Consider the following 21,298-nt stretch of genomic DNA (forward strand, 5'->3'; position numbering starts at 1 on the left):
ATAGCCACTCATCTCATGTAACTCTGGGTGGCGTACAATAAAACCAACCATTAAAACAGTCTTAGATAACCATTCAATACAAAGATGATTGTGGGAGAATGCGTCAGAATCTCACACATTGTACAACCAACTTGCGGGTTCCCTCCCTAAAGGCCTGGTCTCCTTGCTGGAGATTTGCAGCCAGAGAATTACAGCGATCTGCTTTGGAAAACAGCCTCTGGTCTGGAGCACACTCATCAAGCTGTTAAGAGGGGCCACTCAGAGGAAGCACATGACTTCCTTCTTGAAAGAGCTATGGAGTCTGACTTTGTGTTCAAGGGGCTTGTGATAACTATTATAGCCTTTTATGGTTTGGAACCCAAAGGACCGCCTTGTCTTTGAGATCTGCTTCAGCTCTCAAAAGTTTCTTTTCCTGGTGCTCCTGCGTTCGCAGGACCTCTTCTGGTTTGGCAGACAGTCATGTTATTTTAGGCCCTGCCTGCTCAAGCTGGGTTGGTTTTCCTGAGCTTTATATGGGCAACAGCTTTGCCTGACTGGATGATCTTATCTGCTGTGGACATTACAGCCCAGCACATCTGGAGGGATCTAGGTTGCAGATGTTTCCTGCCAGCTGTTTCAAGGGCTGAAAAGCAGAAGGCTTTTGTTACATTGTTAAAATAAATAAGCAAATACAGCCTTCAGAGGAAAGAGACGTGCTCATTATGACAAACATTCATGGGTCTCACCCATATTGCCCGCTATTTTTCAAATGTGTAACTCGGTTTGGACTCCTCCATCCAGGCTGTGTTCTGTCTCTGTTCTACTATGGTGGTCTTTTCATCTTTGCTTGATGGGGGACGATGTGGGGGGAGAGTAGGTGGCCGAAATGATAGCAACTGTGGAATAGCACTCAGAAATGTGGGGGAAAGAAAACCTTTATAAATTTTTCCCAGAACAGGGAGAGAGATGGCCAAGATAATCATTTATGGAGGGCCTCCAGCATTCCTCAGTGTGAAATGAACTCTTAAGGGTATGAAGCAATATTGGAGGCAATACACGATAGGGATGTAAGTCCATCTTTTGAGTCATGACATCATGAGGCAGGCAACATCATTGTGACTTCACTGTGGCCTCTTGCCGTCACTTTCCCTTCAACTCCTTTTCCCTCCAGAACCAACCCCCAAATCCATAGCCATTCATTTCTTGGCCACATTTATACAATTGGCTTCCTGTTGGGCTCTTTGTATAATTCTCACACAATTCTCTTTATCAAGATGTATTGAGATGAATGGGACGTAGCTACAAGAATTCCAGCAATAGGATTATTTTCTGTTTAGTGCCAATATATCTCAATGTAGGTTAGGGTGGAGACTTTCTGATTTTCTAATTGTCTTATGATTCACCAAGAAGACAGATCACTGTTTACATAAGTGTCTCCTGGATCTTTATCAGTCTGGGATTCCACTTGTACATTTACCTTAACTCAATTAACCCAATGTTTTGGTTCACCCAGCACCCTGAACCACAGTCAAATGAATTGGGATTAAGCAACATGCGAGGTTGATTGCCTGATAAGTGGCTGAGTATAGTCTGTAGTAGAAGATTAAACTAATGATAATAGCCTTAGAATTGACAACAAAGATATGGAAGTGGTGGATAATTTTTGCCTTTTAGGATCCAGAAGGGTCCTGAAAGGAACCAGAATTCAAGAAATACGCCACAGACTAGCAACTGGTAGAGCAGCAATGAAGACCTTGGAAAAGGTATTGAGATGCTGGGATATGTCTATACCTCCAAAGATTAGAATGGTGCAAGCAATGGTTTTCTCTCTAACACTTTATGGAAGCAAAAGTTGGACTTTGAAAAAGCAGAAGAGTATTGACACTTTGGTGTTGAAGAAGACTTCTGAGGATACCATGGACAGCCAAGAAATCAAATCAACCCAGAGTTCTTACTTGAAGTACAAATGACCAGGCACACAGTGCCCTATTTTGGACATGCGGAGACCTACTGTACCTCTCTGGAGAAAGCTCTGATGCTGGGAAAGGTGGAAAGAAAGAGAAGACAAGGATGACCAGCAGCAAGGGGGATGGACTCCGTTACAGCGGCCATGGGCGCATTATTGGAAGACCTGAAAGACCAAGTTGGGGACAGCGCCTCTAGGAGAAAATCTATCTGTGGTTTCTAAGACTCAATGTTGCCTTGGTAGTACATGATCAATCCAACAATACTGTGTAGTCACAGCCTTTGTAGAACTGACTATGCTTGTGATTTTCAGGAGCAGGTAGGAAGTGGGAAGGATCCCCATATCTTTTTGCTTTAAAGCATCTAGTTTATGAGCACTTGGAGTAACATTGTTACAAATACTTCCATTTCCTCATTTTGTGTAGCTTGTCATCCTGTTCAAGACTGATCAGATACAGTGTAGAGTGGGTGTAAATGTTTCAGTCTTAAGACAATAGTTGTGTCCAGAATAGAAACATGACTATTCTGTAGGACAGTGTTTCTCAACCTTGGCAGCTTGAAGATGTGTGGACTTCAACTCCCAGAATTCCCCAGCCAGCCATGCTTGCTGGGGAATTCTGGGAGTTGAAGTCCACACATCTTCAAGCTGCCAAGGTTGAGAAACACTGGACTACAACTCTCTAAAGTTCAGAATCCTTTAATTGCACTCCAAACTGTGCATTATAACAGTACAAGCCAGGGACAACCTAATGGGTTGTCAAAAAAGTAAAGATGGCCATTGGGACTATGTGATTAAAGCCCCAACTCTTTTTAATGTATGTTGTGCTGCACATAATGCATGTACAATGCACAGTAGATTTATTAAGCTATAAAGCAGGGATGAACAATGTTTCTGGGCTGAGGCAAATGTGGACCGTTGAAAATGTGTAGTATGTGGGCATCTGCAGGGCATGGCCTAAAAGTCAAGCACATAAAAAGGCAGAGTTTGGATTGCACTGTCATGGCCGCCATCTTTGACTTGCAGATACACCTGCAGGTGCACTCACAAAATGGCTGCCTTAGGAGACTTGCCTATTTGTAAAATAGATGCCTACAGGGGCCTGGCCACTCATAAAGATCTTTTGATGGGAAGGCAAACATCCTAATTTGAGTGTTCCCTGCACTACAGAAACAGAACTAAACTAGACTGCTCACACGCACATCTTTAGCCCATGCTTGAACCCAACCTTCCCCAATTTGGTGCCTTCCGGTCCAGATGATATGGCTTGTTTAATGTAACATGGTTAATGAAGGGTGGACTTCAAACTTAGAGGAGCCTAATCTACTCACTTTGCCCATAATACAAGTAGTCCTCGCTTAGTGACCACAATTGGGACGAGCAACTCTGTCACTAAGCGAAACATCACACGGCTGTGACTTGCAATTTTACTGCCGGCTTGTCCATTGACTCTGCTTGTCAGAAGCCGGCTGTGAAGGTTGCAAATGGCGATCATGTGATGATGGGACACTGCAACAGTCATAAGTACGAGGACTGGATGTAAAGTTACTTTTTTTCAGCTCTGTCATAACTTCGAATGGTCACTAAATAGGGTGCTCATTAAGCGAGGTCTACCTGTATTACATCCTCTCCAGATGTCTATATTATGCTTTCTCAGCTGAGGATACTGTGGGGAAGTGTGTGTGTATGGGGGGCTCTTTAAGGAAAGAGGATGAGGGCTTCATGTGAGAAAGGAAACCGCATGGCATCCTGTTAAACAAGGCAACCTAGACAAGGTTCAAAGAACGAGAAGAGGATGGAGGGACAGAACAGGACCCCCGAAAGGGATTCCCTGGTGGCGCCCTCCAATCCCCACTGGTGTTCGCCCTCCTTCCCCCCTCCCAACTTTCCCTTGGTTCCAACCATAGGAACCAAACATTTTTCTATTCCCAAAGAGTAAACAATGCCATGAGGGAGGGGGCTAGAAGGACCGCTCTCAGCTACTTGGAAAACCCAGTCTGGATTGTTTTCTTCCAGCCCTGCTTTCTGTGCACCAGTGCCTCCTAGTGTGATACTGGCAGCCCTAGGATGTTTCAAGAAAGCAGCGCCACGCTCACTACTTCTTGCGGGAGGGCGTGGGGTTTCTTGGTTATTTTTTGCTCTTCCGCTCCACGTTTTCCCTTTCTCCCGCAAAAGCCCAGGAATGAATGATGGGTTGTTTTAAAAAGGTTGTGGCTTCTGGCCATGAGTCTTCCATTCATCAGAAGACATAGAGGCTGTTTTGTGTTCCTTGTCCACGCCCGGCTCTTTCTGAGAGTTTCTGACTTCAATCAGGGCAACAAGAGGGTTGTTTAACTGAGAGCAGAACCTGCTGGAGTCTGAAGCTTTTTTCCTTCTTCTTTTTACGGGACCTAATATAACAAATATATAAACCTAATTTTATGTGACCATAATATGTTTTACTAGCCCAATAAATCTACCTGGTTGGTTAACTTTTAAAGCACCATTCTAATCTGCCTCCAATTTAGTATGTGGAGGAAGGCTAACTCTAGAAGGAGGAAAATGCAATTCGTACATGTTCATCAGCATTCTCAGTTGTCCCTATATCTTCTGTGGGGGGGGGGGGGGTTGCATCAGTGTTGACTCCCTGCAGTTGGCTGGACTAGTCCCTGCAGTTTCTTGGCAAGATTTTGGAAGTGGTTTGCCATTGTCACCTTCCTAGGGTGGAGAGAGAGAGGCTGGCCCAATGTCACCCAGCTGACTTTGTGCCTAAGGGGGACTGGAACTCAGGGTTGGTCTCTCGGTTTCTAGCTTGGTGCCTTAACCACTACACCAGACTAGCTTATATAAGCTGTGGGAGAGCCATTTTAGGAGTGGTAAGGAGTGAATTGGAACCTGTTTGGTGTAGCGGTTAAATGCATCAGCTAGAAAATGGGAAAACGTGAGTTCTGGCCCCGCCTTAGGCACGAAGCCAGCTGGGTGACTTTGAACCAGTCACTCCTTTCTTTCTTCTTTCTGTAGCAAGAAATCAATAGCAAATCACTTTTGAAAAATGTTGCTAAAACAACTGCAGGGACTTGTCCTTGTAGTCAGCAGAAATCAAGACTGACGTGGACACAAACACACTCACAGGAGTTACCTGCTTCACACCCCAGGGATGGAGAAGGCCCCGTCCAAAATATGAGTCAGTGTTTGAAATAATCAGATGGATCAATATTTTCCTTTCAGAACAATAAAACAAAGCAGTTAAACTATAATCCCAAAAGTTATTTCAATCTTTTGTATTCTCCCCACAGATTTCTGCTTACCGGGCTATGGATTTCAATGGATAAAAAGCAAAGCGGGGGAAAAAAAACACATTACCAGTAAAATATAGTAATGGGGGCTAAAATGAACATTTTGCCCCAGTTTCTCCAAAGTCACAAAAGGCCCTGATTCCAGGCTTGAGTGTATCCTAAAGGGAAAAATGAATGGTGAGAACGCACACAGGAAAGAAAGTCAGAAGAAAGACAGTAACTGGAAAAAGCAATTTGCTTGTTTCCACCCTGGTCTTAGGGAGTCATAGTTCCATCCATGCTACTTCTGCCAGTCACAAGAATAAAGTAGAATAATTACTTCCCATGATCTGGACTTTATGGGACATTAACAAGAGCATCAAGACCAGATCACAGGAAATAATTGTTCTACATCAGGGTTCCTCAACCTTGGCAACTTTAAGACGGGTGGACTTCAGCTCCCAGAATTCCCCAGCCAGCCTTGCTGGCTGGGGAATTCTGGGAGTTGAAGTCCACCCGTCTTAAAGTTGCCAAGGTTGAGGAACCCTGTTCTACACTACTCTGAGCTGGTCAATCCCCCATGTGGAGTACTGTGTCCAGTTCTGGGCACCTCAGTTCAACAAGGACAATGACAAACTGGGGTGAGGTCAGAAGAAGGCCACCAAGATAGGAAGGGGTCTGGAAACCAATACCTATGAGCAATGGTTAAAGGACACAGTGACCTACAGTAAAGATAACAGGGGATATATGGCAACAGTCTTGGTTTACAGAAAAGGGAGTGGGGCTATTCTGTTTCCCAGAGGGCAGGACCAGAACCAGCGAGTTAATGCTACAAGGAAGTAGGTGTAGATACCAAGAAAAACTTCCTGACTGTATGAGGTGAAAGTCAAATTGACATATCTTGTGTGGGAAAAACATTACAAATGTATTTATACAAATGATTTATGGTGTAGCATATGAGTAGATGGCTGGAGGAACACTGGCATTTATAAACGTGCCACTTCCCTTGGTCTATACAGACTGGATGACCCATGTCAGCTTTAAAAGTTTTCTTTTAATAAAATAAAATTAGGAAGTATAGTATTGGCAGTTTAATTTCAAGGATTGTCTTTGGGTTCCACAAACTAGCATTCTGAAGGGCTAGTTGGCTTCCTGACAAATGGCAACTCTAAGACTGCCATTATAAACCAAAACATCTCCCATGGCAGCTTTTCTGTCCGAACCCCCCAGGCCCTCCAAATTTTTGGTGGCCCCTTGCGTCAAAACAGGCCTCTTCCTATCATAGCACACATGCTGCATTCAGAGGTCAGTAGCAAGAACAACACATTTTTCCTAGAGGATTAAGCCTTTTGCAGTAAGATAGCATAGAATCTTATATCCTCTCTTAAAGCCTAACAAATACACTATTTTATAAGCTTTTGTTAAACTACAGTCCATTTTATCAATAGCATTGAATTTAGCCTTTCTGAGAAGACAATTAACTACGCTTAATGGTTGTTGAAGGATAGCAGACAGGAGAAAAGGAAACAGATGAGTAAAGAGGTAGGAAGCAGACTCACTCTAAATGTTGAGCATTAACCAATCAGCAGTGATATATTATTCAGAATTTCCAGAATTGAATAATAGGATTCAGAAGCATTGGACCTCATGTGGTCACAGACCTTTTCAGCTCTTCATTCAAGAAGCCTGACTTCTTTAATAGTTGCATTAATCTTAATGAGTAGATTTCTTAAAGTAATATCACTTTTTTTTCCCCCCAGACTGGGGCAGAAATCCTAAAAAAAATCAAGTTACTTGAATGAAGCGTATGGGGTGTGTGTGTGGAGGACTGCAATGAGGTGAGGTCCAGAGCACTTCTTCCAAATAATTTCTGAAGCCTGAGCAGCCCAACTAAAGGGAGTTAACAGATGTAGTAGAGATTAATCATGGTTCATGATTTGATGGGGTATCATCGTCATGAGTCCCTACAAAATGATAATTATTCTCCTGATGGATCCCCACTCAGTAGTTGTGACAAACCTAGCCTTTGGATTCCTTTGCTCCATGTTCCCATCTTGAAAGTGACAAAATGTTGTAGAGAACTGAAATGTCCCCCACTGGGTTGGCATACTGCCATTGCAAGTGATAGCCTTGTGGCCATTGATCACTTTGTCTGTCCTGTCCAGGTTGTTGTGGGTCACTGTTGAGAAACGATGGCAGATCTCACCTTGGAGCATGAACAGGTAGACCTTCAAATTCTGTGGGCAGTGATGTCATTAGGAGGCCAAACACCTTATGGTTTAAACTTTCTTGGATTGAAATGAAGTTCAACCCACAAAATGTTTTGCCACACAAAATACCATGTGTGTAATCCTTAAGTTGCTACAAGGCTATTGGTTTGTGTGTGTGTGTTTGCTGAAACTGATTAGCACAGCTATCACTCTGGAAATAATCAGAGGTTTGCCTGTCCTTCCTCACAGTGTTTATCCAACAGCCTGCTATCTCTGTATCTTGATAAAGGTCTTTTCCCAGGTTATTTGCTGTTAACAAAATATATCCATTGCCAGTAGTAGAATCATCACAGTCCCCATTCACCCCAAATCCTGGGGACTCTAGGTAGGTGAGGGTCCTGGGAATTGTCCTAGCGTGCCCTATAAGAACTTTAATTCCAAAGTTGCTACAGGCAGACGAGAAAACAATTAAATTTGTTCACAAACCCAGCAGTGATACACTATATCCTAAGACTCCCAAGATGGTTGGTTGGCCTTGAAGAAACACAATTATTTGTTACGTTTTAATCTTGTTCTTCCTTCAAGGAGCTTGGGGTGGTATACACAGCGTCCTCCTTTCGGTCCTCATCACAACCTGTAAAATAGACTTGCTGGATATTTCAGGTGAAAACACATTTCATCCAAGCGAACATAGGCCTGTATTGGCTATGGAGGGTGAAAGTTGTAGGAATGTTAAACTGGGGAAAGCTGGACTAAAAGAAAAATGTTGGCTTGGAATTACTTGTAGCAAGCTCATATGGCTGGGTGGAGCTGGAATGTAAGTCTTCCTTAAGTCTAAAGTTGACTTCAACTTACTTTATGCAATGTGCACGTGGATGGGAGTGGGGGAAGTGACGTAATTATATAATTTGTGCTATTTGTGCAATGATGTCATGATACACCTGTGCCATCATCATGGCTTGTTTGTGTTTGGTTTAGCCTGTTGTGAGAACCCAGCCCATGGTGGTTGAGCTAACAAAGGAACCTTGCTGTCTGTGCAAAGCTACTTTTTAAGATTCTAGCAGATTGTGAAATGATATGACCAAAAATCAGGATCTAGGTGAAGCCAGACTTGCTTCTGATTTTCTTTCTGGCAAGAAATCAGATACCACACCAGCCATCGTTGGCTTAATGTCCTGAGTTTAAAATTCTGTCATCTCTCGCCGCATCCTTTGACTGGGAGATGGGAGTTATAGTCCAACAATAACATGAGCCACAGTTTGGAGAAGGCTATGTAAGGTGTTTTGCACTCGGATATATATTCTTGCAGTACATAACCTCTCCCTTCCTACAAATACACAAATATCATAATAATGTTTTGGTAGGGCTGTTCCACACTGACACCAACCAGGAACTAACTTCCCAGAGACTCTCTTAAATAAACCCATCTAGGATCTAAATCTTTATTGTATTACTGGTACAGCTTCATAACCAACTGATGATAGCCTCTGAGCAGGAGAGAAAGTTGATACAGCATTTCTACCCAGCCATACTTCAAATCCTGCACATTTTTGAAGCCCTATCTTCTTTGAACCCAAGCCTTGGATTTCCTTCTGTTTGCGCTTTCTTATCTTGTCTCTGCTAAAAACAACTGTATGTTTATTCTCTCCGTTTATGTTCTGCTGACAGGCTGAAGTCATAACAACTTTAACAATGATGATGATGATGGAATGAAATAGAATGATAGGAGACAGCCCCCCCCCGCAAAAGGTGGGTGGGAGAAAAGGAAAATTAGAATAAAAGTCAGGAAATCAGTAGAAAACCTAGCTAGATACCACAGAAAGTTAATAAATCAACATGCACGCTCTTTATGGTGCATAGCATTTTTAAGAGTAGGAAGTAGATGGCGTCTGAAGGTTAATGTTTCATTTAACTGGGGACTGGCTAACCATTCAGAAGTAGGTCCTCTGTGACAGTGCAACAATTGGTCAAACTGGATTCTGTAAACTGGGCTATATGTTCACAAAGAAATAACACCTTGTTGTATTCTAAGTTTAGTATCAACTCAAGTTCCTCTGGGGGGGGTATTGGGGAAAACACCACCTTGCCATCTGATACAGATCATTGCAAAATCGTCTCACACAGATAGAGGTGAACATGTCTTGTTTTCAAAGCAGACTGCTAAAACGGTTAATGGCAATTACAGTAGGACAGCTACAAGGTTTTCTAAACAGGTGCAACCTCAGACTCGGGACCGGCTGTGGGCCATAGGATCTGTCCACGGATCTGGAGAAAAACCAAGTTTCTAGGCCTGTGTACCAGGTGAAATGGCCCAATGGCTTCGATTGACCCTGAACCACCGATCCTTTGAACCTGAGCTGTATAAACCTCGAGGGGGGTCTCTCCGTGGCCCCCTCCGTAATTGGAAACAGATCCTCTGCTCTCCGCTCATAAAGGGCGTATTCATCACCACCCCGGGGCAAACAGGTGGGGCAGGTTTGAGTCTTGTCACCAGAACTTGAGAAACCTGTTTGACCGGATGCAGCATCCTGGGACCCAAGAGACAGCGGCGCGTCCTCCGCCCCGGTCCTCGGAGGCCCCCCAAGAGGCCTACGACGAGCCGCTTCGCCCCCTCCCCGCCACTTTCTCGTGGCGCTCCAAGAAAAGCCGAAACAAAAAAGGGGAGCGCCCGGCGGTGTCTGGACGCGCCTGCGAGCGGAGGGGCTCGGGCCGAGGCGCCGCGGCTCAGCCTCCAGCCCTCGCAGACCCGGCCTGCGCGGGCGTCCTCCTCGGGCGCGGAGCCAGAGCCCGCGGGCTCGCTCGGCTCAGTTCCTGGGCGTGGCCGGAGTAGCGGAGGGAAGTTGAGTCGAAGTTGCGAGAGTCGCCTCCTCGGTGCTGCTCCAGGCCCCCGCCCTCCCTCGGGTCCCCCGCAAGCGTCCCTCGCCGCTCTCCGAGACCCCGCGACGTCTGGCGAAGCCTCCTCAGCCATGGCTGAAGAGAAGCCGCAGGTCGAGCTGTTCGTCAAGGTAAGCGGGCGGGGAGGTGGGGCGGGCGCGTCGGGCTCCCGGGCCGTCTTGGCTCTGCCTGCCCGCTTTATTGGGGGAGGGCGAGCGGGCTGCTCCCTTCCTGCGAAGGGATCGCAGGACGTGGAAGCTCGAAAAGAGGAAGGGAGCCTCTCCCCAGCGCGCGTTTCACTGGCGCTCTCGCCCTCCCGTTTCCTTCAGAAAAACGATTAGCGCGCTCTGTCTTGGGGGAGAAAAACGGAAAACCTTGCCTCGCGGTTCTCTCTCCCCTCGCGCCCACTTCCTCCCTGGCTTGAGCGAAGGAGAGCAAAAAACCGAAAGGGAGAAAAGCAGCGCGTGGGGCTTTTTGGGGGTGTGGGTGTGTTGTTTTTAAAGTCGCTTTAGCAGACTTCTGCGAAGCTTTGCTTGCTTGCGATGCGTTAGACTGCAATCTGGCTGCGGGGGGGGGGGGGTCGATCGGAAGCCAAAGGGACGGGGTGCCCGGGGGAAGGACTCGCCCATTGCCCTCAGCTCGAGGGTCCTTCGCTCAGCGTGATCCGGTCGGAATTCGACCCGAGGCTCCTTTGCTCCACTTCCGATCTGTCGGTCTGCACGAGCGTTCAGCGTCTGAGGTGTGCAGGATTTCGGAAAGGCAGGCGGCAAAGTGGAACAAAGACGCGTGTGGCTTCTCCAGATCGGGCCCTCCAACTCCTGCACGCCACTACTTTTCTTGCAGAGGATGAAAACCCCTCTTTTAGCTCGCTTGGACTATCAGCGGTCGCTGTTTCAAACAGCTAGCTCAGTTGAGAGCTTAGTTTTGGAAAGCGAATAGCGATTTTTTAATTCTCCTCCTAAATCCCTATTTCAGCTTTCCCCCCAAAGATGCCTTCCAGATGTGGTAGACTACAGCTCTAATTGTCTTGATGGAGACTGATGGGATTGTAATCCAATGTATCCCTCCTAAACCGGGGGATGCAGTTTTGACATTTGCTCACTGGATCTGGATCTGATTGTGTTGAGTTTATCATAACTCTCTTTATTGGAATAAAAAGAGTTAGGTTTTAGGGTTCAGCAAGACTCATTGTGGCCTGTTAAAACAACTTCTGGAGACTGAGCTTGGGGTGGGGGGAGGCGGTAGAGACTGCCCTCCAGAAAGTGGGACAAAAAATGGTGTGGACTAGACAAAATTTCAACTTTATTTTAAACTTCACTAAACTTAAATAAATGGAATGCAGTTAAGACAAATTTTCCCTTTGTTTTTAATAATTTCCTTCTGCCAAATAATTATTGGCAACTTGGATTCTGGAGGCCGAATTCAAGGCTTGGCAGGCAGCCAACTTGGCCTCCTGCATTTCTGTTTTACTATCAATTTACGAGAAGTTTTAAGTCTAAATGAATCATCTCTCAAGTCTTGACATTTTTTCTGTCTCTCCTCTTTCACTCCCCTCCTCTTGAGGTACAAAACTGATGAACTAAGAAAGGAGAATTTAAAATAATTCTCTCCCATCTTTGAATGTTGCTTTGGTGTGGGTGTGTTTGTGGGTGTGTTTTATTTATGCAATTTCTATAGCTGTCCATCTCAATCCAGGTGCTGGGGCTCTTGTCTTTTAAACTACTGTATGGACTACTAGTAGTGTATTTAAGAAAGTTTTGAAGGAAGGACGTTTTAAAAAATGCCTGGGTCTTTCTAAAGCTAGGTTCTCTTCAGTCTTTCAAACTTTTCTGAATGTGCTTTTGAAAGATTTTTACCCTTGTCTGACAAGGATCCTCAGAGTTTCTGGTTACCTAAATAAATACATGATTAACAAATACACTTAAAGCACAATTAAAAAATAAATATCTGAATAATAAAATCATTGGCAGATTAAAACACTGTGTCAGCACCACAGTGTAATCCTAGTATTATTCCAGTTAACAGCTGCCACATTTTGCACTATTCAGACAAACTCCAGAGGTAGCCCCCTGGAAAGTGCTCAGCCATAATTTAGTTGTATGTGAACCTGGCTGATTTTGAATGGTCACAACTAATATACTAAACATAACTCTGGCACTTGAATACCCAGAGACGTGAGGATCAAAGAGGACTTCCAGACCACCTACCTGCTATTTCAGGCAGTCATCTTTGCTCCTTCAGGATGGGCTCCTTCAAAAAGTTTTAAAAATTTGAGCCTGGGAAAGACCACGGCAGAAAGAACTTCTACATTTCTGATCCAGCTTGGTCTTTGCATTCTTCCAAAAGTTGAGAACCAAATCTGGGTCCATTGAGAAAGATGTCACACCATGCCACGTTTCTTCTGGTGGCTAATGTATTGGTTCTATACTTTTGCTAGCCCATAGGTGGTACAAGATGGAGAAGGTTGTAGGATCTTTGGACAAAAGCAGAAGTTTTGTTAGTGGCTTGCAGTAAGTTCTCTGAAGCTTGGGGTCTTGTGCTTTGGATTTATGCCACTATATCAGACAAAATCAGGATCATTCATCTGTCTAGCATGGATTGGTCTACTTGTGCTCAGCCGTAATGTGATTAATTTAATTTTGACTTGGTGCATTGTGTGAATCCAACCTTTGTGGTTTGGAAACCATGGTTTGTGGCTTTGGTAACGTACAGTGGGAAGTTACTCAGTAAGCCAGTGCTGTGGGCCTCTTAGATTTGGTGGCATATAAACTGAGTGAATAAGCAATCCGTGACTGACTAAATCATAGCTTAGTGCATTGTGTGAAGTCTTTCCCTTTGTTGGAAGATTTCTAGGATCTCAGTCAGGACTCTTTCCCTGAGACTACTTTTAGTGGAAGGTACTAGAAAGTGAATTGGAGGTCTTTGCATGAAAACTGCAAGGTCTTCTGCAGTGCCGCACACCCCCTTGGATGGCCAACTCACCAGAAGGAGTTGTAGCAACTCTCCATCCTTTGTCCTTACGTCTATCTGTCATCCCTCCTTACCCTATTTTCTTGCAAGCTTTGAGGACTGTTTTTCAAACTTGCTTCCTCCAGCTTTCCAAGCGGCCTTGCTAATGCATAAGGGGGAGCGGGCAACAGGCTTGAAGCAATCTTGCAGAATGTAAATTGGGAACGTCCTCTCAGCCCGAGGGAAATGTGGCCTGGAGAACCTGTGGCCTGTTTTAATTTATCCCCTCTTCCGAGTTCTTGTCTGTATTTAAAGGCCAAAGGACTTTGTCCTTGGGAGGAGCACTTGTGAAATGTATCTATTTCAGGACTGCTTCTTTTCAGCCCTGGAAGGGTGAAACGGGCAGAGCAGAAAGTGACAGTGACGTATGCCCCCTCCTGCCATCGGTGTGGGGAAAGTCATGGTACTTTGTGCAAAGGCTGATTTGGGCATTTCCACTTTAACATTTCCTCATTGGCTACCAATCACGATTGCTTTCAGTACATTTTGATCGTAGTTCTCCCCGTATGCAAACCACATGATCATATGGGGCAGCAGTGGTCTCTCCTCCCCCTTTATCATAGATGTTTCAGGCCCTGTGTGACAATTCTGAAGAATCCTGAAGCCTTGATTTTGTTTTGCTGGGGGACTTCCGTGGTCTGTCAACTATTCAAGGGTCCTATCGTGCAAATGTACATGTTTCTTTACATTAAAAAATGGGGGAGGGGCTTGGTCCGCTCCAGTTAAAATGGTGATCCTCAAACATAAAAGTAGTTGCAGAAGATTGTGGTGCTCGCTTTCAGGGGTTATGAACTGGGCTCAAATTGTTACCCTTCTGTTAGAGGCTTGTCACGGGCAGCTGTTTAGTTTTGTCTGGGTTGAATCATAAAGTTCTAGATGGAATTTCCTCTCTCACTCTGTGGCCACCGGATTTCTTTCGCCTTTACGTATTACACAAACAAAGCCAAAATGACCATAGCAGTTATAATAAGGGTAGAAAAAGGTGCCAATGTTACATTTGTTTTTCAATACTTCACAAATATTAAAAAAGACTATATTTATGAGACTGGCTGGTCTGCTAAGATTTTTCTTCTCTTCTTTGGAACATCTTGATGTTATCTTGATGCCTCCTGCCAGAGGCAGAATATTAATTCTATTTACTTTGGATGTTAAATATTAATTTTATAACCAGATTTTTTAAATGGGTGTGTTCCTGCTTTCTCTTTCCTTGTCACATCCACTTTTTGAGCATGGCCCTTATTCAGTGCTGAATGTGGCCCTTGGTCTAAAAATGGCTATTTGTTAAACTTCAGCATCTCTGATAGCTGATCTTCCAGCTTCTACATACAAACCAATCTCTAGCGGAAGAGAACCCACCTCTTCTCAAGGCTGTTTGCTCCAGTGTTGCGCAGAAAGCTTCCATAAGGACATCTTTCCTCTTGTATGCTGCTCGTTGCATGAACATCTCTAAACTCTCTTACATAGATTTGGACTAGTATTGGATCGAACCCTATTCCAGGCTTCTCCTTTCCCAACAATGATATTTATAAATTTTTAGTGGGGCATTTATCATCCAAAGCTCGTGCTTTCCATGGAGTCACATTGTTCTCTGGAACACTCCACCCATCCTTTTTTCCCCAGTGACCATGTTGCAGTGTTCATCCCAATGGGGACTCTTTAGCTTAGAAAAAAAGATGAACAGGAAGATGATCAGATTCTATAAAATCATGCATGGCATGGAGAATTTTTTCTCCCTCTCCCAAAGCAGTTGGATAAATAAAGCTGATTAGAAAGCAGTTCTCCACCCAGTGCACAATTAATCTCTGGAATTCGTTGCCACAAGCCATGGTGATGATCATTAACTTGAATAGCTCTTACAGGGGTTTGGATGAATTCACAGAGGGCAGGTCTATCAAAGTCTATTGGTCTTGAAGACTCAGTGGTACCTCTTGTTAGGGGGTTGTATGTCTCCAAATACCAGTTCTTGGAGATAATGGTGAAAGAGGGCTTATGTCTTGGTCTTGAATACCCCAAAGGCATCTGGTTGGCCATTCTGAGAAGCAAAGTTCTGGACTAAGGTGGGATTATTCTTATGTTATCTGGTTAAGGCCAAAGTTGCATTTAACGCACTATTTGGTTTCTGCAGATCACCAAGAGCTTATGAAAGCAGTAGAGTTCCATTCATCCTAAGAGACTTAGTTTGGTTTCCATATAAGTTCCTGTCCTACTGGGAGATAAATGAGATGTTAGTCACAAACAAAACTACGGAATGGCCCTTCTGCTATGACTATTATGGAAAATTTGCTGGCTGACAGAGGAGACACAAATTCTCCATCTGTCCTCCATCAGCATAAGAGGACCATATTTCCCTGCTGTTCTTAGAGGAAGGGTGTTCCCTTCTTCTTTAGTAGAGTGGAAACACAGGTTGCTTCTTAGCAGATAAAATCTTTTCTAGGTTTGAAAGTTTGGTGTACTTTATTTACAGGGTTGCCCAAGGCTGATCTATAATATATCTTCCTGCTAGACTCTTATTCAGCTTTTACTAATTTGCCCTCTGACTTCCCGGAGGAGAGGGTTAAGGCGATAGGGGTAGTTAATCTTTTTCTTCTTAAATTCCCAAAGCTCATGTCAATTTTGCTGCTTTCATTTAGTTCTGGGAGCAGACAGGTGACTTCTAAACTAGAGTTCCATGGAGCAGAATTTATCACTCTCCAGGTATCATAGCTCAGGGGATCAGTCTAACAATTTGCAGAGGATAACAAGTTTCCCATTGCTGCTCACTACTGTGTAATGAGTATTGTTTGTAAACATAGTTACCCATCACATTAAGTCATAAAATGGCTTGTTTGGTTTTAACGTAGCAGATTATCTGAACCTAGCTAAGTGTGGGTTACTCAGCCAACCATGCTTTAGCACAGGTTTTTTTTTTTATTTTATATATCCTGGTGCTATTTTATAGTTAAAATTAAGCAGGCCTCTAAAGTGGCTTGTGTTGGGATCGTTGCTTAGAGCCACATTTAAATGCTGTAGTATGGCAGCACTTAATTTTGAGTGGATCCAATAGCAAAATAAAAGATTAATTTGGTTATCTAGAAAGTGAACACAGCTCCTGTTCACCACCTGCTTTTGGTTCATAGCATAGGCCAGTGTTTCTCAACCTCAGCAAGTTTAAGAGGTGTGGACTTCAACTCCCAGAATTTCCTAGCCAGCATGCTGGGAGCTGAAGTCCACACCTCTTAAAGTTGCTGAGGTTGAGAAACACTGGCCTAGAGGGCTGACCAGTGAAAAATTATGTGGCTCTATAGGGCACTGTTGAATTTTGAACAATATTCAAATAAGTGTTCAGAAAGTTTCTGAGAGTTGGAAGAGATATCAGGAACCAGAGCTTGTACCTTTTGTGGGTCAACCCACATTTGTCTGAGAGTGAAAGTTTGTCTTTTGTGTTTTTCTTTCACAAATGGTCTGTCATGGGGGGGGGGGGGACTGCAGCTGCGTCAAGACCACAGTGTGAAATCTTTGCCATCACTCTGTTGTATCTTCCACACCTGATATTTGCAAAATAAAGAAAGCTTCCATTGGACTTGGGGCCAAAGGTGCAAGAATTGGCCTTTGGGCTTGAGATTTTTTTCCTCCACTTCTGCTGGTTCCAGTGAGAGCTTTGCTCTTATTACACTGGGCATATTTGTGGGTGAATGTGAGACCTTGGCACAGGAAAATGGTCTTTTCTCCCTACTTCATGCCCCCAGTCAAGGTGGCAGCTGCAACTGTGTGAACAAAGCCTTGGCCTTTCTTTACATGCCTCAGGGGCTGAAGCTTCAATCGCATGGTTGTGACTGTCATCTTGACTTTTTGACTCCCATCCTGCGAACATCCCTTCTCTGGTTTCATTCATTCATCCTTCCTTCAAAACTATTTATGGATGGTATTCTTATAAATTTTTACTACTATACTTCCCTGCCTTTCAGACTGAGTTTGGTATATAGTGGAGTAATTGAACAGACCATGGTGGGAGAGATTAATTTCCAGCTAGGTCTCTGTGATACATTCCAGGTCAGCATATTATCCAGATTTATCTTCCAGATGAGAGATGTCTTACCAGCTGCTGACCTGGTGTTAAACAGTAGGCTATAAGGGCCAATTTCTGTTCCACTTTGACATAAAGTTTTGTGGCTTACCTGTAGTGCTTGCTTAATGACCACAATAGGGACCGGAAAATTCGTCATTAAGAGGGGTGGTTGTTAAGCAAAACATTACATAACTGCACCTGATTTTATGACATTTTTGCAGCAGTTAAATGAATCATGCAGTTGTTAAGTGAATCGCACGGTTCCCTATTGATTTTGCTTGCTGGAAGCTGGCTGGGTAGGTCGCAAATGGCAATCACATGACCCCGGGACACTGCAACTGTTGTAAGTGAGAGCTGGTTGCCAAGCGCCTGGATTGCGATCACGCGACTGCAGGGGCACTGTGATGGTGGTTAGTGCGAGGACTGATTGTAAGTTACTTTTTAGCGCTGTCATAACTTTGAACGGTTGCTAAACGAATGGTTGCTAAGTGAGGACTACCTGTATTCCATTCCAGTGGTGAAGTGGCAGGTTTAAATTGTGTTCAAAACTGAGAGTTTTAAGTCTCACCCAGCAATTAGATTGAGGTGTAATAGCATGCAATGTTTGCAAACATTTTAATTGCTCATGGAAAGCTTCTATAAAGCAATGTTGAGAAATGATGACATTTCTCAGAAATTAACTGCTGGTTTAAGCTATACAATCATCATAAAATTAAGGAGCAGATTCTTAGGAATGTGCTGTTGACAGGAAGTTGGTAGATAGTGAAAGTAGAATATCTTTAAAATGTTATCGTATGTGGGCCAATGTAAAAATTGTGCATCTTAATCTTGCTCAGATCTGAAGGCTGAGAACAAGTAAAATACATTTTCTGCACCCTCTTAACAACTGGTAAATGCAAATCAGTAATAGTATTAATTATTTGCATTCCTTAGATGAAGAGAAGCTGGAAAGGAGTGGTGATGAGTTCAAGGCCATCTCTGTGGGTTGTGTGTATACTGTAGTTTCAACACATTGTTATTGTAAGTGACTGTCTTTCAGGAGGAGATTATGTTTTTGTGTGACGCTTTTGGAAATGTATGTCTTTAATTAAGTACTTAATTAAGTATTGGCATTCAGTATTGCAGGGTGTGTTGAGGTTGGTTATTTGTTAAAACTAATTAGGCATGTTTGCTAACTGGAATCTGCATTTACTACATAAGAGTAGGAAATCTCTCAATCCCAAGTTTTGGGAGGCCTCCAGATATCCCGTGCTGCGTATCGCTTTTCCGGTCTGATCAGCCACTTTACCCCATGTAGCCAAATTGTTTGTTACGAGCATGCTGATTAATGTTGCATTATATATCTCTGTACTTAAGAGATCTGTAGTTGAGAAAAAAAATATCTGGGTGTGGTTCTCGATAGACGTTTGTAACTTGCAGTGTCTCCATTCCCATATACACAGTGCTTGGAAACACTGTAGGAGGAGAGTCTGGTTAATCTCTGATAGTTAAAAAAAAAAAAAAAAAATTAAATCAAATGCAACAAATGCAATAGGTTTTGAAACATTACATTGTTAATTGATAAGGTACTTGTAATAAAATTTAAAAGAAAACAGTGTGGCTTTTGGCCAGAACGGAGTACAGGAGACGTGATATTTACCATGAGGCAAGTCCAGGAGAAATGCATCAAACAGAACAAATCTCTTTACTCTGTCTTCATTGACTTGACAAAGGCATTTGATACTGTAAACAGGGAGGCTCTCTGGATCATCCTGAGACGTTATGGATGCCCAAGGAAATTTGTGAAGTTGATTCGGCTACTCCTCAATGGAAAGATAGGACAGGTCCTTTATAACGGTGATAGATCAGCTGCACTTGTCATTTCCAATGGGGTAACACAGGGTTGCATGCTAGCCCCAGTCCTGTTCAATCTGTTCTTTGCTTGCATGTTGTCACGTGTTGTCCAGGGTCTGAAGGAAAGTGTGTACATCAAGTACCGATTAGATGGCTCTCTCTTTGACCTTCACTGCTTGAACACACAGACGAAGTGCCTCCATACAGTCATCCACAAAACCCTCTTTGCTGATGACTGTGTGCTCCTGGCGCAGAAAGACAGTGATCTACAGTTGATGCTGAACAAATTCTCAGACGCTGCTGTGCTCTTAGGCCTATCAGCCTGAACAAGACCGAAATACTTTACTAAACCATGCCAAATATCAACCCCATAGAACCAAAAATTACTGTTGATAACACCCAGCTGACAAATGTAAACAGCTTCAGATACTTGGGAAGCATCATCTTGAGTGATGAGCCTTTGGACAAAGAAATTGACATCAGGATCAGAAAGTCCAGCCAGGCACTGGGGCGGCTGTGTACTAGAGTGCTCAATCAACACAACATCCGTATCTCCACAAAGCAGAATGTCTACAGAGCTGTGGTTATCCCTTCTCTCCTATATGGATGTGGGTCCTGGACTCTGTACCAAAGGCATATCAAACAATTAGAGAAATTTCACATGTGAGCTCTCCACTCCTTCCTTGGCATTCATTGGCAAAACCGTGTCTCTAACCTGGAGGTCTTAGCACAGAGTCCACCAGCATTGAGTCCCTGATTATCAGAGCCCAGATGGGGTGGGTGGGACACATAATCAGAATGGATGACCACCGTAAGCCTCGCCAGTTCCTGTATAGTGTACTGGAGTCTGGGAAGAGACCTCGAGGTTGGCCACGCAAGCACTACTAAGATGCTGAGAAAGAAACCCTATGCCACTATGACATCCAGCCAAGGGAACTAGAAGTTGCAACTACTGACAGAACCTGCTGGCAAGCCCTGTGCTATGAAGCCTTCACTGGTGGGAAGACAGGTGCCACCAAAAACTGAAACAAAACTCTGCATGGCATCACAGAATAATATCCACTTCCAGTGCCCCCATTGCGCTAGACTGCACTTCCAGACTGGGACTGCAGAGCCACCTCCGTGTTCACAGATGAACTACACAACCGCATGTCTTCTTCGAATCTGAAGGACCACCATATGTAATCTGCCTCACGTGTAAGTTGCATCTGCATAACCAACCTGCCTTCCTCTCTCTCTCTCCCCTCTCTACCTCATCTCAATTCAAATCTTACATCAGCCTAGCCACAATGTGAATCTGGTGGAGTGAGCTGCAGATCACCAAAGCTTATGCCTTTTAATAAAAAGTGTTGGTTAGAAAAGGGGCTACCACTCTCCTCCTGATTTTTTGCATTGCTTTAAATAAGCCGATTCCAACAGCAAAAGCGTGGACTTGCATCCAGAGTTGAGACTGTAGACAACTGAAAAAAATCTGCCCTGCATGTGTATAAATATGGGATTGTTTTCATGGGTTGGTCCCATCCCGCCCTGACAAAGGTAGTCAGGGGTAAAAGAATGATGTGATTTCTCTTGATCATGTTTGTTGAATTCACATGTAAGTCCTGTTAAATTTGTGACTGTTTGTTGGGAGTATCCTCATGACCCTGCAAGTGCATTGTACAATCTACTGTTCCACCAAAAAAAAAAAAAATTAGAACCAAGGATCTCCTTTCTCTGTCTCCCCTGTGCTGTGTGTTGCTTTGTTTTCAGTGAAATCGTCAGGTCCTTCACTGAGCACAGCTTCCTGTTTGAGGTGGGATGGGGAACAGAAGCTAGATATTTATAGGTGCTAATTAGCTTAACAATATGAGGATGTTAGTCTTACCCTCACCAGCCATACTTTTAGCAAATGGCCATGATCAGTGATCTATGTTACTGCAACACTTTATCAGGCCCACTCAAGGTCACCAATAGTGGGCAAGTATTCAGGTTCTCCTGAGCTCATCTGCCAACCAGATAGCCTCCTAGCTGTTGGTGATGGGATCTGGAGATCAGAACATGTGGAAGGCACCAAAGCCCAGAAGGCTGGCTGAGATCTCAGAGTGGGAGCTCACACTTGGCATGAGAAGGCTTCTAAAGTCAATCATTTGCA

At 43.9% G+C, this 21,298-nt stretch overlaps 1 protein-coding gene across 1 annotated transcript in view; it reads left to right on the top strand.

Annotated features, from left to right (window-relative positions):
* The first annotated feature begins 10,167 nt into the window (after positions 1–10,167).
* The window catches only part of CLIC1 (CLIC family member 1), a 34,567-nt gene continuing 23,436 nt past the window's right edge, over positions 10,168–21,298 (top strand). Inside the window, exon 1 of the mRNA XM_088134654.1 lies at positions 10,168–10,411. Coding sequence (XP_087990780.1) covers positions 10,373–10,411 — 39 coding nt within the window. The 5' untranslated portion in view covers positions 10,168–10,372. The remainder of the gene's footprint in view (positions 10,412–21,298) is intronic.

This window comes from Python bivittatus, unplaced genomic scaffold, assembly GCF_059951505.1.
Source record: "Python bivittatus isolate LINGU-HERP-01145 unplaced genomic scaffold, Pbiv_v1 ctg000080_np1212, whole genome shotgun sequence".
NCBI classification, from domain to species: domain Eukaryota; kingdom Metazoa; phylum Chordata; class Lepidosauria; order Squamata; family Pythonidae; genus Python; species Python bivittatus.